The sequence below is a fragment of the Urocampus carinirostris genome, chromosome 15, assembly GCF_059441175.1.
Source record: "Urocampus carinirostris isolate Australia breed hairy pipefish chromosome 15, RoL_Ucar_1.0, whole genome shotgun sequence".
In the NCBI taxonomy this organism is placed as follows: Eukaryota; Metazoa; Chordata; class Actinopteri; order Syngnathiformes; family Syngnathidae; genus Urocampus; species Urocampus carinirostris.
Window position 1 is genome coordinate 5,813,796 of NC_142363.1, and position 20,501 is coordinate 5,834,296.

At 39.4% G+C, this 20,501-nt stretch overlaps 2 protein-coding genes across 5 annotated transcripts in view; one reads left to right on the forward strand and one right to left on the reverse strand.

Annotated features, from left to right (window-relative positions):
* Positions 1-2,076: 2,076 nt before the first annotated feature.
* Positions 2,077-14,501, reverse strand: adprs (ADP-ribosylserine hydrolase). 2 transcript variants are annotated; one of them, XM_088354894.1, is made up of 7 exons: positions 14,209-14,346; positions 10,408-10,583; positions 8,439-8,535; positions 8,126-8,333; positions 7,408-7,595; positions 7,214-7,314; positions 2,077-4,731 (listed from the first exon to the last, which is right to left on the reverse strand). In XM_088354894.1, the coding sequence occupies exons 3-7, from the start codon at positions 8,504-8,506 to the stop codon at positions 4,358-4,360; spliced, it is 939 nt and encodes a 312-aa protein (XP_088211020.1). In that variant the 5' UTR covers positions 8,507-8,535; positions 10,408-10,583; positions 14,209-14,346; the 3' UTR covers positions 2,077-4,357. The 2 variants fall into 2 exon arrangements, with proteins under 2 accessions (XP_088211020.1, XP_088211019.1); XM_088354893.1 differs by lacking the exon at positions 10,408-10,583 and having other exon boundaries at positions 14,209-14,501.
* Positions 14,502-17,218: 2,717 nt separating this feature from the next.
* Positions 17,219-20,501, forward strand: part of LOC148351396 (zinc finger MYM-type protein 4-like) — a 79,136-nt gene continuing 75,853 nt past the window's right edge. For all 3 annotated transcript variants that reach the window (XM_088354770.1, XM_088354772.1, XM_088354771.1), the window contains exon 1: positions 17,219-17,361. In XM_088354770.1, the coding sequence (XP_088210896.1) occupies positions 17,323-17,361 (39 nt within the window). In that variant the 5' untranslated portion in view covers positions 17,219-17,322. The remainder of the gene's footprint in view (positions 17,362-20,501) is intronic.

The following is a 20,501-nucleotide window of genomic DNA, read 5'->3' on the forward strand; positions in this document are numbered from 1 at the left end:
ACTCGATTACGACACACTGAATGTCAATACTTCTAAAGTTTAATTTATGTGTGAATTTAGGCGCGTCTGCATCATTTTTTTAGGCAGACTTGCTTTATTTGTCATTAAATGAGTGGTCTTAGAGTCAGACTGCAGAGAAACTTGGCAAAAATTTCAAGCATTTACTAGCACTTCACCCAAAATTAAAGCACTCTTCAAATCTTGAAAACACAGGATTAAAATTCAAACACATCCAAGGATTTAAAGCATCCGTACGAACCCTGCTAACAGAAAAATTCTATTATGTCTGGTAAAATAAAAAAATTGTACTCCTCCAATATACAGTATTCAGGTACCTAATTTTGTTTGATTTACAAAGAGAATGTAAATAAAAATTTGGTGACAAATGGTCGAATTGTTCAGACATTACTTGCTGTTAAAGGTTTTTTGTACATTATGCATCTTTGTGGAGGGATAAAAAAAGGGAAACGGTGCAGAGTGCAAACTGTGACACGGTCAGGGGCCATTTGTGGTCTGCTGACTAGCGGCCATAGCCTTATACAAAAAAAAACGATTTTTCATTATTTTTGTTGATAACGTGCTCTTTTTTGGGGAACAAACATCAAAGAAAAGAAAACAAAAGTGACAAAAATGCAGTGTTCAAGAATATCAACCATGACTACGTCCTTTTCAAATTGTTCGGTAGAAATGGGTTGTGACTCACATACATTATATATATATATATATATATATATATATATATATATATATATATATCGTATATGTAGATTTTGGTGTGTTTGGTCAATCCGGTCTAAAAAAAAATTGTACCCTTGGTATATTTCAGTTTTATTGTCTGTGGACCGGGCAGCACGGCGACGCAGTGGTTAGTGCGTCTGCGGCACAGTTCTGAGGTCATGAGATCAAACCTACCTGTGTGGAGTGTGCATGTTCTCCCCGTGCTTGGGTGGGTTTCCTCCCACATTCCAAAAACATGCATGTTAGGTTAATTGGCCGGTCCAAATTGTCCCTAGGTGTGAATGAGCGGGCGAATTGTCTGTCCCTGTGTGCCTTGCAACTGGCTGGCAACCAGTTCAGGGTGTTCTCTACCCACTGCCTGAAGATAACCGAGATGGGCCCCGGCACCACCGCGACCCTACTGAGGATAAGCGTGCAGATAATGGATGGATGGATGTCTGTGGGTCTCAAAAGACAATATTTGGACACATCTGGATTTATATTAAAATCCAAAATATTGTGGTAATATTTTCAATCTTTTTACACATTGAGGTAAGGCAAATTTTAGTGACAATTGACTGAAGCATTTTTAGCTTTATCTCTATGCTTGGTGAAAGGCCTTTTTAAGACTATGGCGCTCAGAATAACGCAGTGATTGATTGCTCAAATTGGGAAGGAAAAGAAATGTGAATTTCTGCATGTGAATTTTACACATTTAGCTAATCAATAAAATGCATTTTCGACTTTCCCGTATATTTTTCTTATGAGGTTTTTCTGAATGCACAGGTATTAGTCTATATCATGGGTCTCCAACCCTTTTCAAGCTGACAGCGACTTTTTGTTATTTTTTAGCGCAAAGAGCAGCCAGTTTAATATGCATTTCTAAAATAACAACCCATTTTAATATTATCACCAGGGCAATTATTGGAAGTAGAGTTAAATAGAACCGTGACCATACTGAGGACAAGCGGTGCAGATGATAGATGGATGAGTTAAACAGACTCAGTCAACCACAAAGAAATTTTTTTTCAATAAAATAACATGATCCAGCACCCATTTTCAGAACATGTATGCAGGCAACCTCTGCTGTCCTTAGGGGTCACTCTGGCGCCGCTGGCTAGAGCAAGCATATTGTACTGCAAATTTACAAATACAGTAATAGCATTTATCTAAAATCAATAATCATACCTATTTTTGTACAAAATATTACTGGTTCAGAACACGTTATCTATCTAGTTCTGTATGAAGGTTATCCTTCACCCATGGATTTTAGCATTAACAGTTCATTTTCTATACATTTGAGAGTATATGATGTATTCCTTCATAGCAGTTTGACATTAAAAACACAAACTCAGGATATTGAAATCCTTAACCATTTTATTAATAATGCTATTTAATTTTGGCAATAAAATGACCCTACGAAAAACATGAACATTGCTCATTTTGAAAATGTATTAAGAAATGGTATACCAAAAAGAGATAACGGATATGCGAAAAAGTCAAACAGTGGCTCAAAAAATACACACCAATCTAAAAATGCCAGGAATTGTACAGCCCCAGAATAGAAACAATGAAATATTTTTGCTCCATGTAAGAGGGAAAATAAAGTAAAAGACAATTCAGTTGCATCGTCATATACTGTGATTGGGAAAGTGTTCAGAAATTCCCAATCACGTGGAATCTTCTATTCAATCAGAGGCTTCCTGTCATGACTTAGTTTGTGATCTTTTCGTCACTTTTGTGTTACGGATAAAAGGAGTGTCCAACATTGGCACTAGCTCGATTGGTCGTCGGCACCACTTATTTTAGCTGACGAGACAATTATTTCATTTCATGGGGCAGTGTTATGATTTTACCACTAGATGCCCTTTATGGTGTAGGGGTGTCAAACTCCTTTTACTGAGGGCCACCTAAGCGTAAAGGCTGTCCTCAAAGGGTCTCATGTAAATTTTAAATGTAAATATAACATGAACTGTCCTATAGACATGCACTCTTTAAAATTCTTGCAGGTGGAGAAATCAACATTTCTTATGTAAAAAGGACGTGTACCTACCCGAACGAACAATCATTGTTTTGACCGCAATATGATGAGATCACTGGAAAAATAATTTTAAAAAACTGATCAACGTCTTGTTCACCTAGCAGCACAGAAAGGGGTAAATCATGTTCTTTGCTGAAGCACTGATGCATATGACCACCGTGATTGGCTGCGCCTTTCCCGTATGTTGCCGGTCAACTCGTATACGCAAATTTGCTTGTGTCTCACCAGTAGTGAATAGGGGCAACCGTAAAATGCAGCCACAGAATATACAAAATGTGTAAAAAATGTGCTGAAATGTAATATTTTTATTTGTTAAATTATGTTTGCAATGCATAATGCCTGGGGGGAAACGAAAAAGTCTGTCCTATACTGCTGACTTCCAGCTAAAAGTGATCGAGATCGCTGAAAAAACAGGTAATCTGGAAGCAGCAAGGAAGTTTGGTGTAGATTGAAATAATGTCAGACGATTGAAGGAGGACACATATTAGGAAATTGCACCAAAATCCAAACGTGTAAACAGTGGATCAAAGCATGAACAGTACCCAAGAATGGAACTCTTCAAGTAGTTTGAAGCTCAGAGACAAAATGGATATGGGGTGTCTCAGTGATGTGTTCGTTTACGAGTTCAAGATTGCGGGTTTACGTTATGGTTTGTTCTCCACTAATGACAAGATCAAACACACTGCCTTGCATCTGCCCATTGCAAATTTGCCTGTTGACCAGTGGGATGTTCCAAACAAGTGTTTGATGTGCATTACTCAGCTATTGAATAATTCTGTTGCCACTGTTTTGAAACCTGTGGCTGGCATTCCAATTTCAGATGAGAGCGTACTTTCTGCAAACATGTAAGTAGTTGAAAATAAAATATTCTGTCAATGTAACAAGTCATTGTGCCTGACCTATACAGTGGTACCTCTACATACGAGCTTAATTTGGTCCAGGATCGTGCTTGTAGCCTGAATTGCTTGCGTAACAAGAACATTTTCACGATAATGAAGGAGGGGTACGGGAGGCATGACAAAGAAGGAGAGACTAAAACGTAAACACTTACTGTAAATTTAAAATAAAGTTGTTTTAACTTAAATGAACGTACACACATTTTTAAATGGCGCATTTTTTTTTGCCAGTACGTTTTTATCCATCATTTTCTTTTGCCCTTTTAGCTGGACTCGCAACACTTTCACTTTCTAAAGTTTTTTGAAGAAAAAGGAGATTTTGTCTCTGCCTGCCTTTCAAAATGTTACGGAAATGAGTAAGGAAAGTCCAATAAAGGGAGCTGTCGCACGACTTGTTGACACTTTTTTTGGATGTTTCTTTTTAACGAAAGCAGAAACTTCCTCCCACTAATCTCCTTTGTAGACATCAGCATGCACAAACTGGGAAAAATTGATGCTGATGGTGAGCGGTCTTTAGTGAACGCTCGTAACATGGATTTTCCGACTTCTGTTGAGCAAGATTATTGTTCCAAATGAATCTCGTAAATTGAAATTCTCGCGCCTGTAGGTTCTCCGTATACACAGGTACCGCTGTATTTACATTTTACATAACAGTCTCCTGCAGTTAAATGTAGGATTTTGTGTACTGTGGCTCATTTGTGGTTTACTTCTCTGTGCCGTTTGAAGACCTTTGATGGTCTTCGGACTTGTCTTCACTGCTTTGATCGCTTCTTGTCCCACTCCTCTGTAACAACTGATGGTACAACTTGTGAAGTCGCTTTGCATTCACATCTGCGTCGTCTGCCCCCTCGCAGCAAAGGATCCAAGGCTGAGGGATGGCCTCGATTCCATAATGGGCTCCAGCGATGGCCCCAGCCATGCAAGCTATTGTGTCTGTGTCTCCACCCAGCGCCAAACTGTATGTTATTGTCCTCTCCAGGCCACCGTAGTTCTCTGGAAGGAGTTCCCTTTGTTGCAGGCAATGAAGAACACAGAAAATAGCAGTCGGTACTGACTGGAGTGCTGCGATGCCGTTCCCTAAAATAAGGGAGAATGGTTCATACAAATGGCCAGTTAATTGTAAGAAATAATCACAGGACCCTAAGACTTGCAACATGTTGATCCAATAGAAGATGAATGAGCTGTATAGAATTTGGAACTTTTTTCCTTGCTGCCGCCATCTCTTGGCCTGAACTTATTTGGTCTGAATTAACCTTTTAGCTCGGCCTTTGTTTTGGTGTTCCTTTAATTATTTAGAAATAAAAAGATATGATAAATTAAATAATAAAAAAGGACAACAAAAACAAAAGTAAAATAGAACCAATAGTAAAAATAAATCCAATGATTATTTTTTTCTTGTTCCACTGGCAGATACATTTGATTATTTTAAATCATGTATTTTTTTGTATTGTACAATTTATTTCATTTATTTTTAGTAATATATGAAAAATAATGCCTAAAAAATGTATAAAAATATATATCTCATTTGCTACATCTGATAAAAACAGTAATAAAATGTGAACAAAAAACATCAAGGTAGCCAGATGACTTTTCATTTATTTTTTAAATTGTTTAGACTAAATGAGTTGTACACTTATTCTGTCCTCTAATCAGTGGACACCTGCAAAGGAGATTACACAGGATCCCATTGTTGTTCGTTATTTTGACTGTCATTCCTCACTGTTGTATGTTATTTTGACAATTATGAACTGTTTACATCATTGTCACTATCGGCCAATAATGTCGCGGTTATTTGATTGCACACCTTTAGTGAAGAACTGCTATGAAATTTAATAAAAAGAAAGGGCTCAGGAGAGGACCTTTAGAACAGACTAAGATCTTTGCATCCTAAGAGTCTGAGGACAGACCTCGGCTATTCTCCTTGCAAATTCAAAATTCATTGAAGTCTTCTCTCCATATTTTGAGAGTCAAATAACTACAAACTTATCAATTGATTCAATTATTTTACTGTTATTCCTTTCACACGCATTCACAAATTTATTCAGATACAGTGTTTAACTGCTGCATACATCACTGTATGCCATTTTGGGTGTATCATCAAGAATTCTGACCCTGAGAGACCTGTTAATCTCCCCATTAGAAGTCCACCTGCACTGTATCATCCTGAATCAGATGCACCCGATTTAGGTCGTTGGCTGCATAAAGACACCTGTCCACCCCATACAATCAGTAAGACTTTAACCTGTACCGTGGCGAAGACCAAAGAGCTGTCCAAAGACACCAGAGACAGAATTGTACAGCTCCATAAGGCTGGAAAGGGCTAATGAGCAATTGCCAATCCACTTTGTGAAAAAAAGTACACTGTTGGAGCAATCATTAGAAAATGGAAGAATCTAAACATGACGATCAATCTCAATCGGAGGGGAGCCTCATGCAAGATATCACATCGTGGGGTCTCAATAGTCCCAAGCAAGGTGAGGAATAAGCCAGGAACTACACAACAGGAGTTGGTCAATAACCTGACAAGAGCTGGGACTACCATTTCCAAGGTTACTGTAGGTAATACACTAAGACGCCATGATTTGAAATGATGCATGGCACAAAAGGTTCCCCTGCTTAAACCAGCACATGTCAGCACACCGTCTTAAGTTTGCATATGACCATTTGGATGATACAGAGAAGTCATGGGAGAAGGTTTTGTGGTCAGATGAGACCAAAATAGAACTTTTTGGTCATAATTCCACTAAGCGTGTTTAAAGGAAGAAGAATGAAGAGTACAATCCGAAGAACGCTATCCCTGCCCTGAAGCATGGGGGTGGTAGCATCATGCTTTGGGGGTGTTTTTCTGCACATGGGACAGGACGAGTGCACTGCATTAAAGAGAGGATGACAGGGGCCGTGTATTTTGTGAGATTTCCTTCAATGCTCCTTCCGTCAGTCAGAGGATTGAAGATGGATCGTGGCTGGGTCTTCCAAAACGACAACGACCCAAAACACACAGCCAGGAAAACCATGGAGTGGCTCCGTAAGAATCAGCGCGGCCCAGCCAGTCTCCAGACCTGAACCCAATCGAAAATGGTCTGGTCTGAATTTATATAGCGCTTTTCAAGTCAATGAACCTACTGAGCCAATGCCGCCCCAAAAATCTTTGGAGGGAGCTAAAATTCAGTGTTTCTCAGCACAGCCCAGTACCCGACTGATCTAGAGAAGATTTGTGTGGAGGAGCAGTCCAGGATCCTTCCTGCAATGTGTGCAAACCTGGCGAAAGACTACAGGAAACGGTTGACCTTTGTAATAGCAGACAAAGGCTACTGTACCAAATATTAACATTAATTTTCTCAGGTGTTCAAATACTTTGCAGCTATATCACACAAATAAATCGGTAGAAAATCATGCATTGTGATTTCTGAATTTTTCTTTATAGTTTATCTCTCTCACAGTGGACATGCACCTATTATGAAAATTTAAGACCTCTCAATGATTTCTAAGTGGGAGAAATGGCAAAATAGCATGGTCTTCGAATACTTATTTACATCCCTATATTTTTATTTGTACTAACCCAGCTCAGATATAACCTCTTCAATGGTAACCTTGCCCTTCTCCATCAAATCGCTGACTCGATGAAGGCGGTTACAAAACGGCTTCTCTGCTTCCTTTAGACTGTGTCAACAACACAACAAAGAAAACAATTACTTAAAATAGAAACTACGCGTCCCTGTGTGCAAATAGGTGCTCAAAAAAGAAATGACCTACATTCTGGCATCATTCAATGAGGCTTCATCACCTTCAACTTCCTCCATCTCTGTGATGAGCTTGTGGATGAAGGTCTGAGGCTGGTTCAAGTCACCCTGCAGGGCAAGATGAACTGCCAAAGCTTGTAGCACTGCCCCATTGTAGCCGAGGGAGCAAGCGTGAGTCAGCATTGCACCCTGTCGAGCAAACTTGAAATACAAGATAATCATCATGAGACATGGCATGATCATGGAAGAATTGTATGAAGTTGGACTTTTAAATGCAACATAAATAAGTCTGAATTTGAACTTGAACCTTTTTTGCTCACCCTTTAATTCTGTGAACGTCAAAGCTCGAAATAGGCGATCAGTCAGACATTTTTGTGTAGTCTACTTTTATTTATAAAATAATGTCAGTGTTCTTCTGCCCATATCATTATCTTCCTTTTTGGACAGTCTCAGATGTAGCTTTTTCTTTGCAGCTCTGCCTTGAAAGTCAGAATCTCTTTGCGGTTGACACGGGTGTTTTGCGGGTACTATTTAACCAAGCTACTATTTGAGGACCTGTAAGGCTTTAATTTCTCAAACTAGAGACCCTAAAGTATTTTGTCCTCTTGCTTGGTCGTGCTGCTGGTCCCCCCACTTTTCTTACTAATCTGGTTGAACCCTATTTGTGCTGTTCTCTAAAGGGAGTAGTTACACACCGTCGTAGGAGATCTTCAGTTGAGATCTTGACATACCTTTTTGACATCAGCAAGCTCAGGGAAGGCCAAGGCAAAGGGGGCCGCTCTCATTGCACCGCCATTCCCAAAAGACCCCCGACCATTAAACTGATCCCTGGCTGGCTGGTAGAAATCAGTGAGGTGAGGAGACACCAGCTTCTTTAACACCTGGATCACTCCAGAACCATAACCTCTACCCGGGGATTCACTGTACTCCTTTCCAAATCTGGAAGCAAGAGGTTTTTATGTCAGCACTTGTGGTTTATTTATTTTATTGTTCAAAAAATGTATTAATAGAAAACATACAGTTATATTATATTATATTCCCTACCTACGACCCATGTCAGACTCATCAAAGCCATTCCGGGTCAGCAGAGACTCAGTCACACAACGTGCCATAGCTGTGTCATCACTGTATTCAAGGATACCTGAAAGACAGTTGCAAACACAGCACAGTCGCGGTCAGTCGAACCGCCTAAGTAGATGAGAAAATTCCAAAACGTGCAGGATTGCGGCAGTCGAGAACCAAGTCAGGATTTCTAAAATTTGCTATTCTACTTAGTAGGAATGCTGCGATTAAGTTTGCAGTTGGTTGCACAGCACAGAATTTCGTATTATGTTTGTTTCTGGTAGTAAAGAATGGCCAAATCATTGCCTGCCCCCTCCCTTCCCTGATGGACATCTACTCCACCCAGTGCCTCAGCTGTGCCCATAACAGCTGTTTGACCTTCTGACTTTGGGCTGGTGCATCAAAGCAAAAGAACAGAACAAGGAGCAGCTTCTTCCCAAGAGCTTTTACAACCCTGAACTCCCATCTACAGTACACACAAGCATGATGTACATTACAACTGCCACAATTGGCATATTCAGTACCGTATTTATTGGTTGGTTGGTTAGTTAGTAGGATCCATTACCACTAAGATCGTCGGGGCACCATTTAGTGCGGTGTCACCTGGGCAAGTACAGCCTGGTGGCTATATTATTGTTGTTGGGTTTTTTTTTTCCCCCAAAACCTTTTTTATAATTTTGCACATATTTTCCTTTTTGTTCTATTTAGACTGAAAGGATAATTTGTACAATTTTGTTTAAATTGTATAATGACAACAAAGACCATTCGGTCATTTTTGTGGCTTTACAAATAAATGTGACTTGACTTAACTCGGTGACCAAAGATAGCAACGTACTGCCCCCTACAGATTACAGTTGATGTCAAACCCTAGACAGGTCGACGTGTAAGTCATAACGAGGAACACGCATTCTTTTCAGACAATAAGGAGTAAATGTGGTTTAAGCTGACACCTTAACAGAATGGACACCGAATCATTGAAGAGATAAATAACAACTACATAGTTTCCAGCTGGTGAGTTTCACCCATCGACGCACTTTTATCCAAATTGGTCTTATCTTTATCTTATCTTTATTTTATACTAATCTTATCCCAATCTTGCATCAATTTGTCTCCGCCAAAATGTAGACTAAATTCAAATTACGCTCTCACATCTTGGTATTCATTTCCTATTACAATATTCATTGACTAATAGCATAGCTGTCAAATTTTATGTTTTCCCCATATTTTTAAAGTTTTTTGATTATTTGAAATTGTCTCTGCCTTTTAAAATGTTTGTATCATCTTTTTTTAAATCTCCTTCTTTGTGAGACCAATCTCGTTCTGCCCATTTCAGTTCCAATCCGGAATGTCTCGGTCACTGGTGGTAGCAGACAAGTTATTTGAAAATTGCTAAGACGTTAGAGCAAAATTAATGTTACTTTTCACGCATATTGCTATGCCTTCCTCACTCTAATGCAGACAGTAAAATAGCAATGTGAACGAAGGACATAGAATACAGAAAGACAATGGGAATAGACACTGACATATTTGTAGCAAATTAAACTAAACTGTGAAAGTTTCTGTTGCTGAGTACATCAGAAGATGAAGTCTGCAAAATCACTGCTATGTATATATAATAAGCAATCCAAAAATAATAACTTTGTGCGAAAAAGGCAGTACCGTAAATTCCGGACTATAAGCCGCTACTTTTCCCCCAAACTTTCAACCCTGCGGCTTATTCAGTGATGCGGCCAATTTATGTAATTTTTCTAACGGCCGTCAGCGGCGCTCGAGTACAAAAGGTAAGATTTAGACCGGTGGAATATATGCGCCGAGGAAGACTGCAACTTCTTGGCTTGACTAGCGGCGAGAAATCTTTCACTAAAACTGTCAGAATGCGAAAGGCAACTTTTTCGCAAGTATGAAAGTGGATCCTAACAGCGTGGGGCAGCATAAAAAAATCCACCATTACCAACGGGTTCCGAAAAGCCAGTCTGCTGCGTGACGGAGAGGAGGGCACAGAATCAGGAATGGATGAAAATTCCAGCGACAGTGACAGCGCGAGTCCGGCTGCGGGAGCGTGGGACGACGTCTATATGACAAAGTTTCTTTCCGACACTGAGGAAGACGACTTTGATGGTTTCAGTTCTAGGGAGGAAGATGAGGACGGTTTACCGTGATTTTTACAAGTACGGTATGTTTTTTTAACAGACCTGTTTACTGTGTTGCGAGCGTGTTGCTACCATTAACTCCCCTGTCACAGGCACCGTTTGGGATGAAAGTTATATTACTATGATTAAAGCTTTGAAAACTCACTCAGTCTACCGTCTTTCTTTGTAAATATGTGTAACCATGTATAATATGTATTTGCAACTGTATATTTTTGTAATGTATATAATAAGTACAAAAATCGGTTTTCCTCTTAAAATGTGGTGGGTGCGGCTTATAATCAGGTGCGTTCTATAGTCCGGAATTTACGGTACTTAATTTGTTTCCCCGATTTGTCGTTTTTCATGGCAGGTAGGAAGACCGTCTCAGTTTTTCATATTTTCATAATTTTTTTTAAATGGGAATTAATAACATTCTGAATTCCATCATTGAACTGTTGGCATGCGACGATGACCATAACAACGTACAAACTGCAAAACTGTGAAAATGTACATCTTGAGACATATTTTGGGAATTTTTTTTGCTGCTAAATATTACACTTTTTTTATTGTTACATTGTTACAACGCACCATTATTTTTCATTGCACAATTATTAGCACTTAGGCTGGTTGTGAACGTTTTTGCCTCTTTGTCATGACAATTTTTTCTCTTGTTTTCTCTATTAAGTCTATATTACATGTTTACCCCCGAGTGCCATGTCTAATCTCATTGCATACAATGTTTCACAACGTCGATTATCAATGGCATCAAAGACAATTCATTTTAATTCAATACTAAGTACTGACGTACTGTAAGGCAATTATTGTATACGAGATCATTTTTAAAACTAGTCCTTTTTTGTTAATTTTTCCTAGAAATTCATCAATGTTGATAAGGCTGTTAACAGTAAGGCCACGATCGTTTTGTTTAAATATTTGGGAATTAGCAATTGTTTTGACAGATAGATAGATAGATACTTTATTCATCCCCGGAGGGAAATTCACATTTCCAGCAGCATCCCTGAGCTGAGAACAGTACAATAATAAAGCCAAAAGAATACAATATACAAATACCCAGTGTGACGTGCAATTGCCCACTGTAGCGTGTTATATAGAGTAACTAAATAGTGCTACACAGAATACATATTGCAGTAAGATTCGGTAATATCCAATGTAGGTGGTGTGGTTTAATGTGGGCCTTTACTCTGCCGGGTGGAGTTAAAGAGCCTCATGGTATGAGGAAGAAAGGATCTCTTCAGTCTGTCCGTGGTACAAGACAGTGACAGCAGTCTGTCGCTGAAACTGCTCTTCTGTCTGGAGATAATGCTGTGTAGTGGATGCGATGGATTGTCCATGATTGACCTCAGCTTTTTCAGTGCTCGTCTCTCAGCTACTGTTGTTAGGCTGTCCAGCTCTTTGCCCACAACAGAGCTCGCTTTCCTAGCCAGTTTATTGAGACGAGAGGCATCCTTCTTCTTGACGCTGCCTCCCCGACTCGCTGCCGCATAGAAGAAGGCGCTTCCCACTACTGTCTCATAGAATATTTTCAGGAGCTTTTTGCAGATGTTGAAGGAGGCCAGCCTTCTGAGGAAGTAAAGTCGGCTTTGCCCTTTCCTACATAGAGCTTCTGTGTTGGCAGTCCAGTCCAGTTTGTTTTCCAGCTGCACACCCAGGTATTTGTAGGTCTGGACAAATTCTACACATTCTCCCTTGATGGTTACAGGAACCGGGTGCGTTCTGGTTCTCCTGAAGTCCACCACCATCTCTCTGGTCTTGGTGGTGTTTAGGTGCAGGTGGTTTGCGTCGCTCCATCGGACAAAGTCCTGAATCAATGTCCTGTACTCCTCCTCCTGCCCGTTTCTGATACATCTCACGATCGCAGTGTCGTCGGCAAACTTTTGCACATGGCAGGACTCAGAGTTGTACTTAAAGTCCGATGTATATAGAGTGAATAGGAACGGAGAGAGAACAGTCCCCTGCGGATATCCTGTGCTGCTAACCACAGTGTCCGATGTACAGCCCCCCTGTTTCACATACTGGGGTCTGCCTGTCAGGTAGTCAGTAATCCATTCTACAAGGTGTGAGCTAACTCCCATCTCTGTCAGTTTCCTACTCAGTAGCAGAGGCTGTATGGTATTGAAGGCACTGGAGAAGTCCAAAAATGTAATCCTCACAGCCCCCTTCGCCCTATCCAGGTGAGAGAGGGATCGGTGTAACATGTATACTATAGCATCCTCCACTCCCACCTTCTCCTGGTAAGCAAATTGCAGTGACAAACTCATTATGTGGTATTAATAATGAATAATTGGTGATTTGAAAAAATAAGACTAAGTGTTAATATTGTTTTAAAAAATTAACAGTTTTTATACTTTTTCTTGAAAACCAACTATTGTCAGTTATGCCATTTGCGCATGATGTTAACGTAATGTAATGCAAGAGGAGAAAGAACTAAGAAAGATGCTGAAAGAATTGTTTGTGTTTGGAACCGGAAATTGTCAACTGGACATTATGTTATTACCTAAACTTCAGGTTGATAATCTCTGTATTGTCTGTTGATGCCCTTGCAATTTCTATTGCAACCTGGTCATTCCAGTAGGGAATTACCTCATGTCCCCCTTTCATTGTTTCTGTATTTTCTTCATGCTGAGGCTTTTGAGTTTTTCCTTACCCTCGCATAGCTTTTAAATCAGGGGATGGTATAATAAATGTCTATACTGCTCTAGAGACTTCTAGTTCAAAAAAGAACACCTGAGCACAAGCCTGCTGGTGACCTTCTACCGCTCCACCATAAAGGGCCTGCTAACCTACGCTGTGTCAGTGCAGCACTCAAGCTGGACAGTAGCAGACAGAAAGAGGCTGCAGAGGGTGATTAATACTGCACAAAAGATCATTGGCAACCCATTTCCTTCCTTGACTGTCATTTACAAATCAGATAACTGTAAAGAGCAAAATGCATCATGAAGGACATTACTGACAATCTGTTCAACCTGCTTCACTCTTGTAAGCGATACAGATTCAAAAGCTGTCACAATACTTAACTCAAGTCTGAACCAACCTAACATGCACTGGGGGTCATCTCCACCTCTTTGTCCCACCAGGTAATCCGTATTTGCACTCTAAATAACCAATAATCTGTATATGATCAATTTTTATCATTGATTGCTTCTATATCAGTTGCTGGGTTTTAATATTGTGTTCTGTCTTGTGTTGTTAATTTTAGATATATTTTTCAGCATATTGGTAATTGCAGTACTTTTAAATTCTATGTTACTCTTTGAATTCTATGGTATTTTTTAAATTATATCTTACTTCAAATTATATGTGCTTTGAATTTCATTGACACTCTGTGCAATGACAATAAAGGCCTTCTATTATATTGTTGTGATTAAGGGCTATACAAAAAAACATGACTTGACTTTACTTGGTAAATAAAATAAACTTGCTTACACTAATTATCTTTAAAGTTTTCTCTACACCATATGTCTTGCTGTGAGTAAATAGGTGCTGTGTTGTTTGTAAGGATTATCATCACCTAATAAACAGAATTACAATCATTAATAAGGGGGACGATTGGCTGAAGTTGAAAGGTGTGGACTAAAGGTGATTGTGTGGGTGTGCCGCCTCACCAATTCCTTTGGTCTCGTCATCCAAGCTGTTCATATGCCGCAGTACATTCTCAATGGGAACCTCCTCAACTCCCTCGAATTCGCCGCCGACACAGTCGCCCAGCACAGCCGCAACCAGTGAACCCCTGAACCGGGACAGAGTGGTCGGCCCCGCCGCGGCCACTACTGCTCTTGCCATTCGCAAGCACAAGGTGTCCGTGTAAACAAAAGCGTCAAATAAATGCCGCGCGGAAACCTCAAATGTCAACGAACGTCCGCTCGTCAATTTGTCAACTACTTCCGGGTAATGCCCCGAGGTCACGTGTCTACAGACGGAAACTCAAGGCAGACATACAGGAAATAAGACAATAATAAATACTTTTTGAGGTAAATAACTAAAAAATACATGTTTGGATTAGGTTTTGAGGCCTGTTTGAGGAGGTTATATTCAGGATTAAGGCATTGAAAATTATTTATAAACGACAAGAAAGCCATGGCTGTATTTAGCCTTGCACCGCCATCTGCTGGACGGGAGTCGCCTTCGGAGTCGAATTGTCTTAATGTCCCTGGTTTGTGGTTGTCATAAGCTACCAAGGACGAGTGAATGCTTAAAAACGGAAACTAAATCTCTGAAAACCAAGAAACAAATTCGAGGCGTTCATTCTAGACAATTGCATTCAATTATACATCTACTGCAGTTCAAATATTAGCCCTGGCCTTCTGTTGGGAGTTTGGATGTCCACCACCTGCATGGATTGATAGTGAGTAGTAGTAATATGCATTCATCCTTTCATCCAATTTCTGCACCGCTTATCATCAGTAGGGGTGGCAGGGGTCCTGGAACCCATCACAACTATCTTAGGGCAGTTGGCAGGGGACACCCTGAACTGGTTGCCAGACAGTTGCGGGCACACAGAGACAGACAGCCATTCACACGCTTACTCATACCTAGTTTAGACTTGGAGTCAACAATCAATCTGACATGCATGTTTTTGGAATGTGGGAGGAAACTGTAGTGCCCGGAAGAAACCCACGCAGATCAATGGAGAACATGCAAACTCTACACAGGAGGGCACGTAGCTGGATTTTAATCTTGGTCCTCTGAACAGTGGGGCTGATGCGCTAACCATTCATTCACTGTGCCACCCTAACAATGATCAATTATTATAATTTAAAACAAATAATAATAATAATAACCCACATAAATCCTGAGGACCTTAGATTTTCTTTTGGGATATCATGAGTGTCGTAAAAAAATTCCCAAAAAGTTGTAATGCAGACTCAGTCCCAAATTTAGTTCCTGGCGACTACTGGCATTATTGCCCAAGCATGTGTCCAGGAAAGAAAGCAAATTGGATGAGAGGACGGTAACAAATAGAAATGTAGCTGAGGGGTTTTCTCCTTTTCAGTGTTTATATGAGCTTGTGTTGGTAGGATTAATAATGGTAATGATAACACAAATTATTAATAAAACTCAATATCAACAATATAATAATGTATTATCGTTATTAAATATGTATTATATAAAGTATTCATTATTAATTCGGTTAATAATGTTATTATCATAATTATTATTATTGTTATTATCATTATTAATATTATTATTATAAAAGATCTAGGTAGCACCAGTAGTAGCACACTTACAGTCTATAGAAGGCATTCGTAGCAAACTCATACATTTTAATTACACTTACCGATTCACTTACACTTACTGATTCAAGTGAATCTAAACCAGATCGCCACAATAACTAATATGAAACAGAGATGAAAATGTCACCGCAGACATGGCTGATGAGGTCCTCGGTCCAGAAGGTTATCTTAATGAAGTGCAGCCACCCGCTCCTACGGTGCTTTTGAAAAAGCCTGTTTTCTCTGGGAATTGCAAAAAAATGTGTTCCTTTAAATTACGGTTTGTGCACCCATACACACAACAGGTGGGTATGTTGTTTATGTAAATTGCGACTCCAATAACGCAACTCAATAAAAAGATCTTCTATCACTCCATTCAAACTCATACTTCTACTCCCACTGTTTTGGTTCAACAATGAACATCCAGCAATGATGATCCAGGGGAGATGTAGGCTAGAAAGATTTTAAAAGAAAGTTTTGTGTTATTTATTTGGTAAATACAAAAAAACGTACGAATGATCATTATTTTTATTCGACAGTGCCATGAAAAAGTACTTGACCCCCTTCCTGATTTCTGTATTTTTTGCATATTCATCACTCACAGAGGTTTTCGATCTTCAAAACAATTTTAATATCACACAGAGACAACCCAAGGAAATACAAAAGCTGTTTTGAAATGTTAATTCTATTTATTAAGGCACAAAAAAAATCTAGGCCTATCTGGACCTATGTGAAAAAGTATTTGCCCCCTGAACCTAATAGCGACTTGGGCCATTTTGGCAGCGATAACAGAAATCAAATGTTTACGATAATTAAAATTGAGTCTTTTACTGCGCCGTGGAGGAATTGTGTCCTACTATACTTTATGCCTTAAATGGGCGGTTCATGCTGGAAAAGCTCCCAATCTGACAGATTTGAAACAATTTTGCAAAGAAAGGTAGCACAAAATTCCTCCACAGCATTGTGAAAGACTCATAACCAATTATCGTAAACTTTTGATTTCGGTTATTGCTGCCAAAAGTGGCCCAATTTGCTATTAAGTTTAGGGGGCAATTACATTTTTACAAAGGTTTTGATTTTTTTTTTGCGCCTTCAATAATAGAACAACATTTTAAAACTGCTTTTTGTAATTTCTTGGGTTGTCTCTATGTGATATTTAAATTGGTTTGGTGATCTGAAACTTTTAATGTGATAAATATGCAAAAAAAAAAAACAGAAATCAGGAAAGGGGAAAACTTTTTTAGGGCAGTGTACATAATCTGACTTGCTGTAAGTAAATAGGTACCACTTTGTGTTTGCAAGGTTTATTATCGTTGAATACGAGGAATTGCAGTTGATAAGGCCAGGATTTGACTGAGGTTGACAAGTATGAGTTAAGAATGAAACTTTGTTTCTCAGCATCCTTCTTGCAGCTGCTCCGGCCTAAGAAAGAAGCGGCGGCAACAGAGGGAGAGGAGGAGGAGGGGGTGGCGGCGTTTGCTGCCAATGACTGCAGCATAATTAAAGATGGCGGATTCCGAGGAATTTAGAATCAAGCGTTTAATGGTAAGAAAAAACACACCAAGTGTGTTCTTACATCTGAGAATGTGTCAACGTATTTGTTGCGTCATACCACAAAGTGTCAGAGCGGTCATTGTTGTTGTTTTTTTCTCTCTCCCGGGGCGGACACGGCTTCTATGGCTAAGCTAGTTAGCATAGCATCCAACTAAGTGACGCTAGCACGCTTTTGTTGAGCAGTGATGCGAGCTTAATTTTTAACATTGACAAACGTTAATATGTAAACTGTGCGAAATACTCAGTAATCAAATGAAAATAATAGGCGTTTGTGTGTTCTAAAAGGTTGTGCTCCGGTTGTCCATCGTTCTGTACGCCGTTTCCTTCCAGCCCCCCCCCACAAACCTTTCACTAGAGGCTTCTGTGGACAGTATAATAGCATGTATTGTATTCTAAAACTCTACCCTCATTTAAATATTCGGAATGAATATAGTTTATATTGATACTCTTGCAAATTCCCACCGAGCTGTGTTATCCCCGCATGGCAAGAGAATAAACAACGCGAGGCCTGCAGTGGTTATTTGACACCCACTTGCGTTTTCTATTGTGCTGTATTAAAATATGCTTCGGTTCATTCGTGCATGAAATAGATTACTACCTTGCGGTTCGTAGTATGAATTTGGTCAGAAAAGTATTAACTGCAGTGTACAGCTGCATACATTCCCTTTGTTTCTCTTTCCAATGCATGTTTTGCCTATAGACTAAAATACATTTTCCTCAATATTTTTTTCCTGGGATAAATTATTTTATTTATTGTAACTTTTGCAAACGATGCAAACAAAGTTTTTAATTTTATTTACACTCTTAAAATGACCTGCCTCAAAAGAATAACCTAGCCCACGGTCAGAAAGGCCAAAGAAAACTAATTATCTGAGGACAATAATTCAGATTCAGAGATTCAGATTCAGATCTACTTTATTGTCATTCTAGTACACGTGTATACAGAACAAAATGTCGATACATCTGACCCGCACAGTTTCCTTGAATGTACAGATATAAATAAAATGTTGTATTGAGTTGTAGTATTGAGTACTAATAATATACTAAATAATTATGGCTATGTGTAGTATTTTACAGTAGTGCAAATAGTGCAAGAGGAGCAGCTAGCCAGATGTGCAAAATGGGCAGTCAGGTAAACAAGTCAGGTAAACAGTAACAATAACACTGTAACAATAACACTGTAAGTACAATAGTGCAGAGAAACAGATGTGCAAGGAGTGGCTAGCTATAAAGAACTGCCAGTAGTGCAAAAAGTCAAACAAAACCAACAGATGTACAGATTAGCAGCAGTTTAGATTTACTATGTGTTTGATTGACCATTTAACAGTCTAATGGCCAGGGGGACAAGACTATTGTGGAACCTGGTGGTCCTGCACCGCACACTGCAGTACCTCTTCCCAGAGGCTAGCAGAGTGAACAGTCAGATCAACGCATATCACGGTGCACAGAATTGTGGCGAACAAGTTAAATGGGGAACAACTGTATTATGATTTGACATTCAAATAAACGTGTTTTCCCCACTTCTTTCGGTGAAAATTTTGCCTTGTGTTGACTAGAATTGGTATATACAGTCAATCATAATTTTTGGCGAAATCTGTGAACTAGAAACTTTTTTCTTTTTTACAATTTGCTACGATAGAACCTTTCTTAGCCAACGTGTCAGTCGAACGTGGAGCAACACAAGCATGCTGGTTAACACACTGCAAAAATTTAACTTTTTTTCTGCGAGTTGGGTGTTAAAATGTCATCATGTTGTGTCTTCAAGTGCCAGGATCTGAGAAAAAAACATGACTGATCGTAAACGTTTATGATTGTTGCTATCAAGTCCACATTACCTATTAGATCGGCAAAGAACTTGGTTATTTTCTCAGCCCACAGCGTAGAAATCTGCAAAAATCAGAATGGCATTGCCGTGTTCCCACTGTCAAAACACATACCATTATTTCCATACTAAACTTCGCTCCTGAGTATAAGAATTTGATAAAACCTAACACCAAAAACATACGTGAGATCTTATATCAAGTAGATAAGAGCAACGGGCTGAATAAGCTTGTCTGGTACAGTGTTCATTTTACCTCTGAAAAGTGATGGGTCCCAGGGACTCGCATGCTCAAAAATCTATGGGTCCCAACAGAGATCTACGGATCCCCAAAATGGTTAATGGGGACCAAAACCACCCGCAAAAAGTGAAAATCCGCCAAGCATTTTTGAAGGGGCGTCGCTACTTCGTGGTTCCACGTTCGTGGGTTCAGAGCTTCGCAGGTCTAAAAAATAATAATAATAAAATAAAATGATAAAAAAAAAAAATAATATATATATATATATATATATATATTCCGGTTTCCTCCCACGTTCCAAAAACATGCATTTCAGGTGAATTGGCCGGTCCAAATTGTCCCTAGGTGTGAATGAGCGAATGAGTTGTCTGTCCCTTTGTGCCCTGCGATTGGTTGGCAACCAGTTCAGGGTGTCCCCTGCCCACTGCCTGGAGATGGCTGGGATGGGCTCCAGCCCCCTCCGCGACCCTAATGAGGATAAGCGGTACGGCTAATGAGATGAGATGAGATATATTTTTTTTTAAGCGTTTTTGAAGGGGCGTCGCTACTTCGCAGATTTTCACTTTTCGCGGGTGGTTTTGTTCCCCATTAACCGCGATAACCGAGGGATTACTGTATATCATAAAATAATTGGAAGTCTGGTTTAAGCAAGTACAAATATGTTGGTGGTTGACACTAAGGTGAGGATAGTTGAGTCAACTTTAATTGATTGGTTGTCTAAAATACTGAACTTAGCAAAAGTATTTTGGCCATTTGAACCTTTCAACCTTTTGCCAAATATACTAGGAAACATAAAGGTAGATATCTTTTTAATGACTCAACAACAATCGGGACTCAATCGGGAAGTGGAATAAAACTTATTTGAGTTATAGTTTTTACAAATAAAAATGAAGAGTGGAGCATGGGGAAACAAATCATGAAGTGGAACAATAATGTTGCACGTTTATCATTAAAAAGGCATCAAATAGTCAAAAATGTCCACTTCAAAATTGTGAAAATTGATAGCATACCCATTTTTTTCCCCAAATGCCAACCATTTAAAATGTTCTTGTTATTTTATGTTTGAAGCCTGAA

Coding starts and splice junctions, on each gene's coding strand:
- adprs (XM_088354893.1), bottom strand. CDS start 14,386: ATGGCAAGAGCAGTAGTGGCCGCGGCGGGGCCGACCACTCTGTCCCGG. Junction 8,334..8,438: donor GAGTCTGACATGGGTCGTAG/GTAGGGAATATA, acceptor TCTTGCTTCCAG/ATTTGGAAAGGAGTACAGTG. Junction 4,732..7,213: donor AGAGGTTATATCTGAGCTGG/GTTAGTACAAAT, acceptor CCCTTATTTTAG/GGAACGGCATCGCAGCACTC.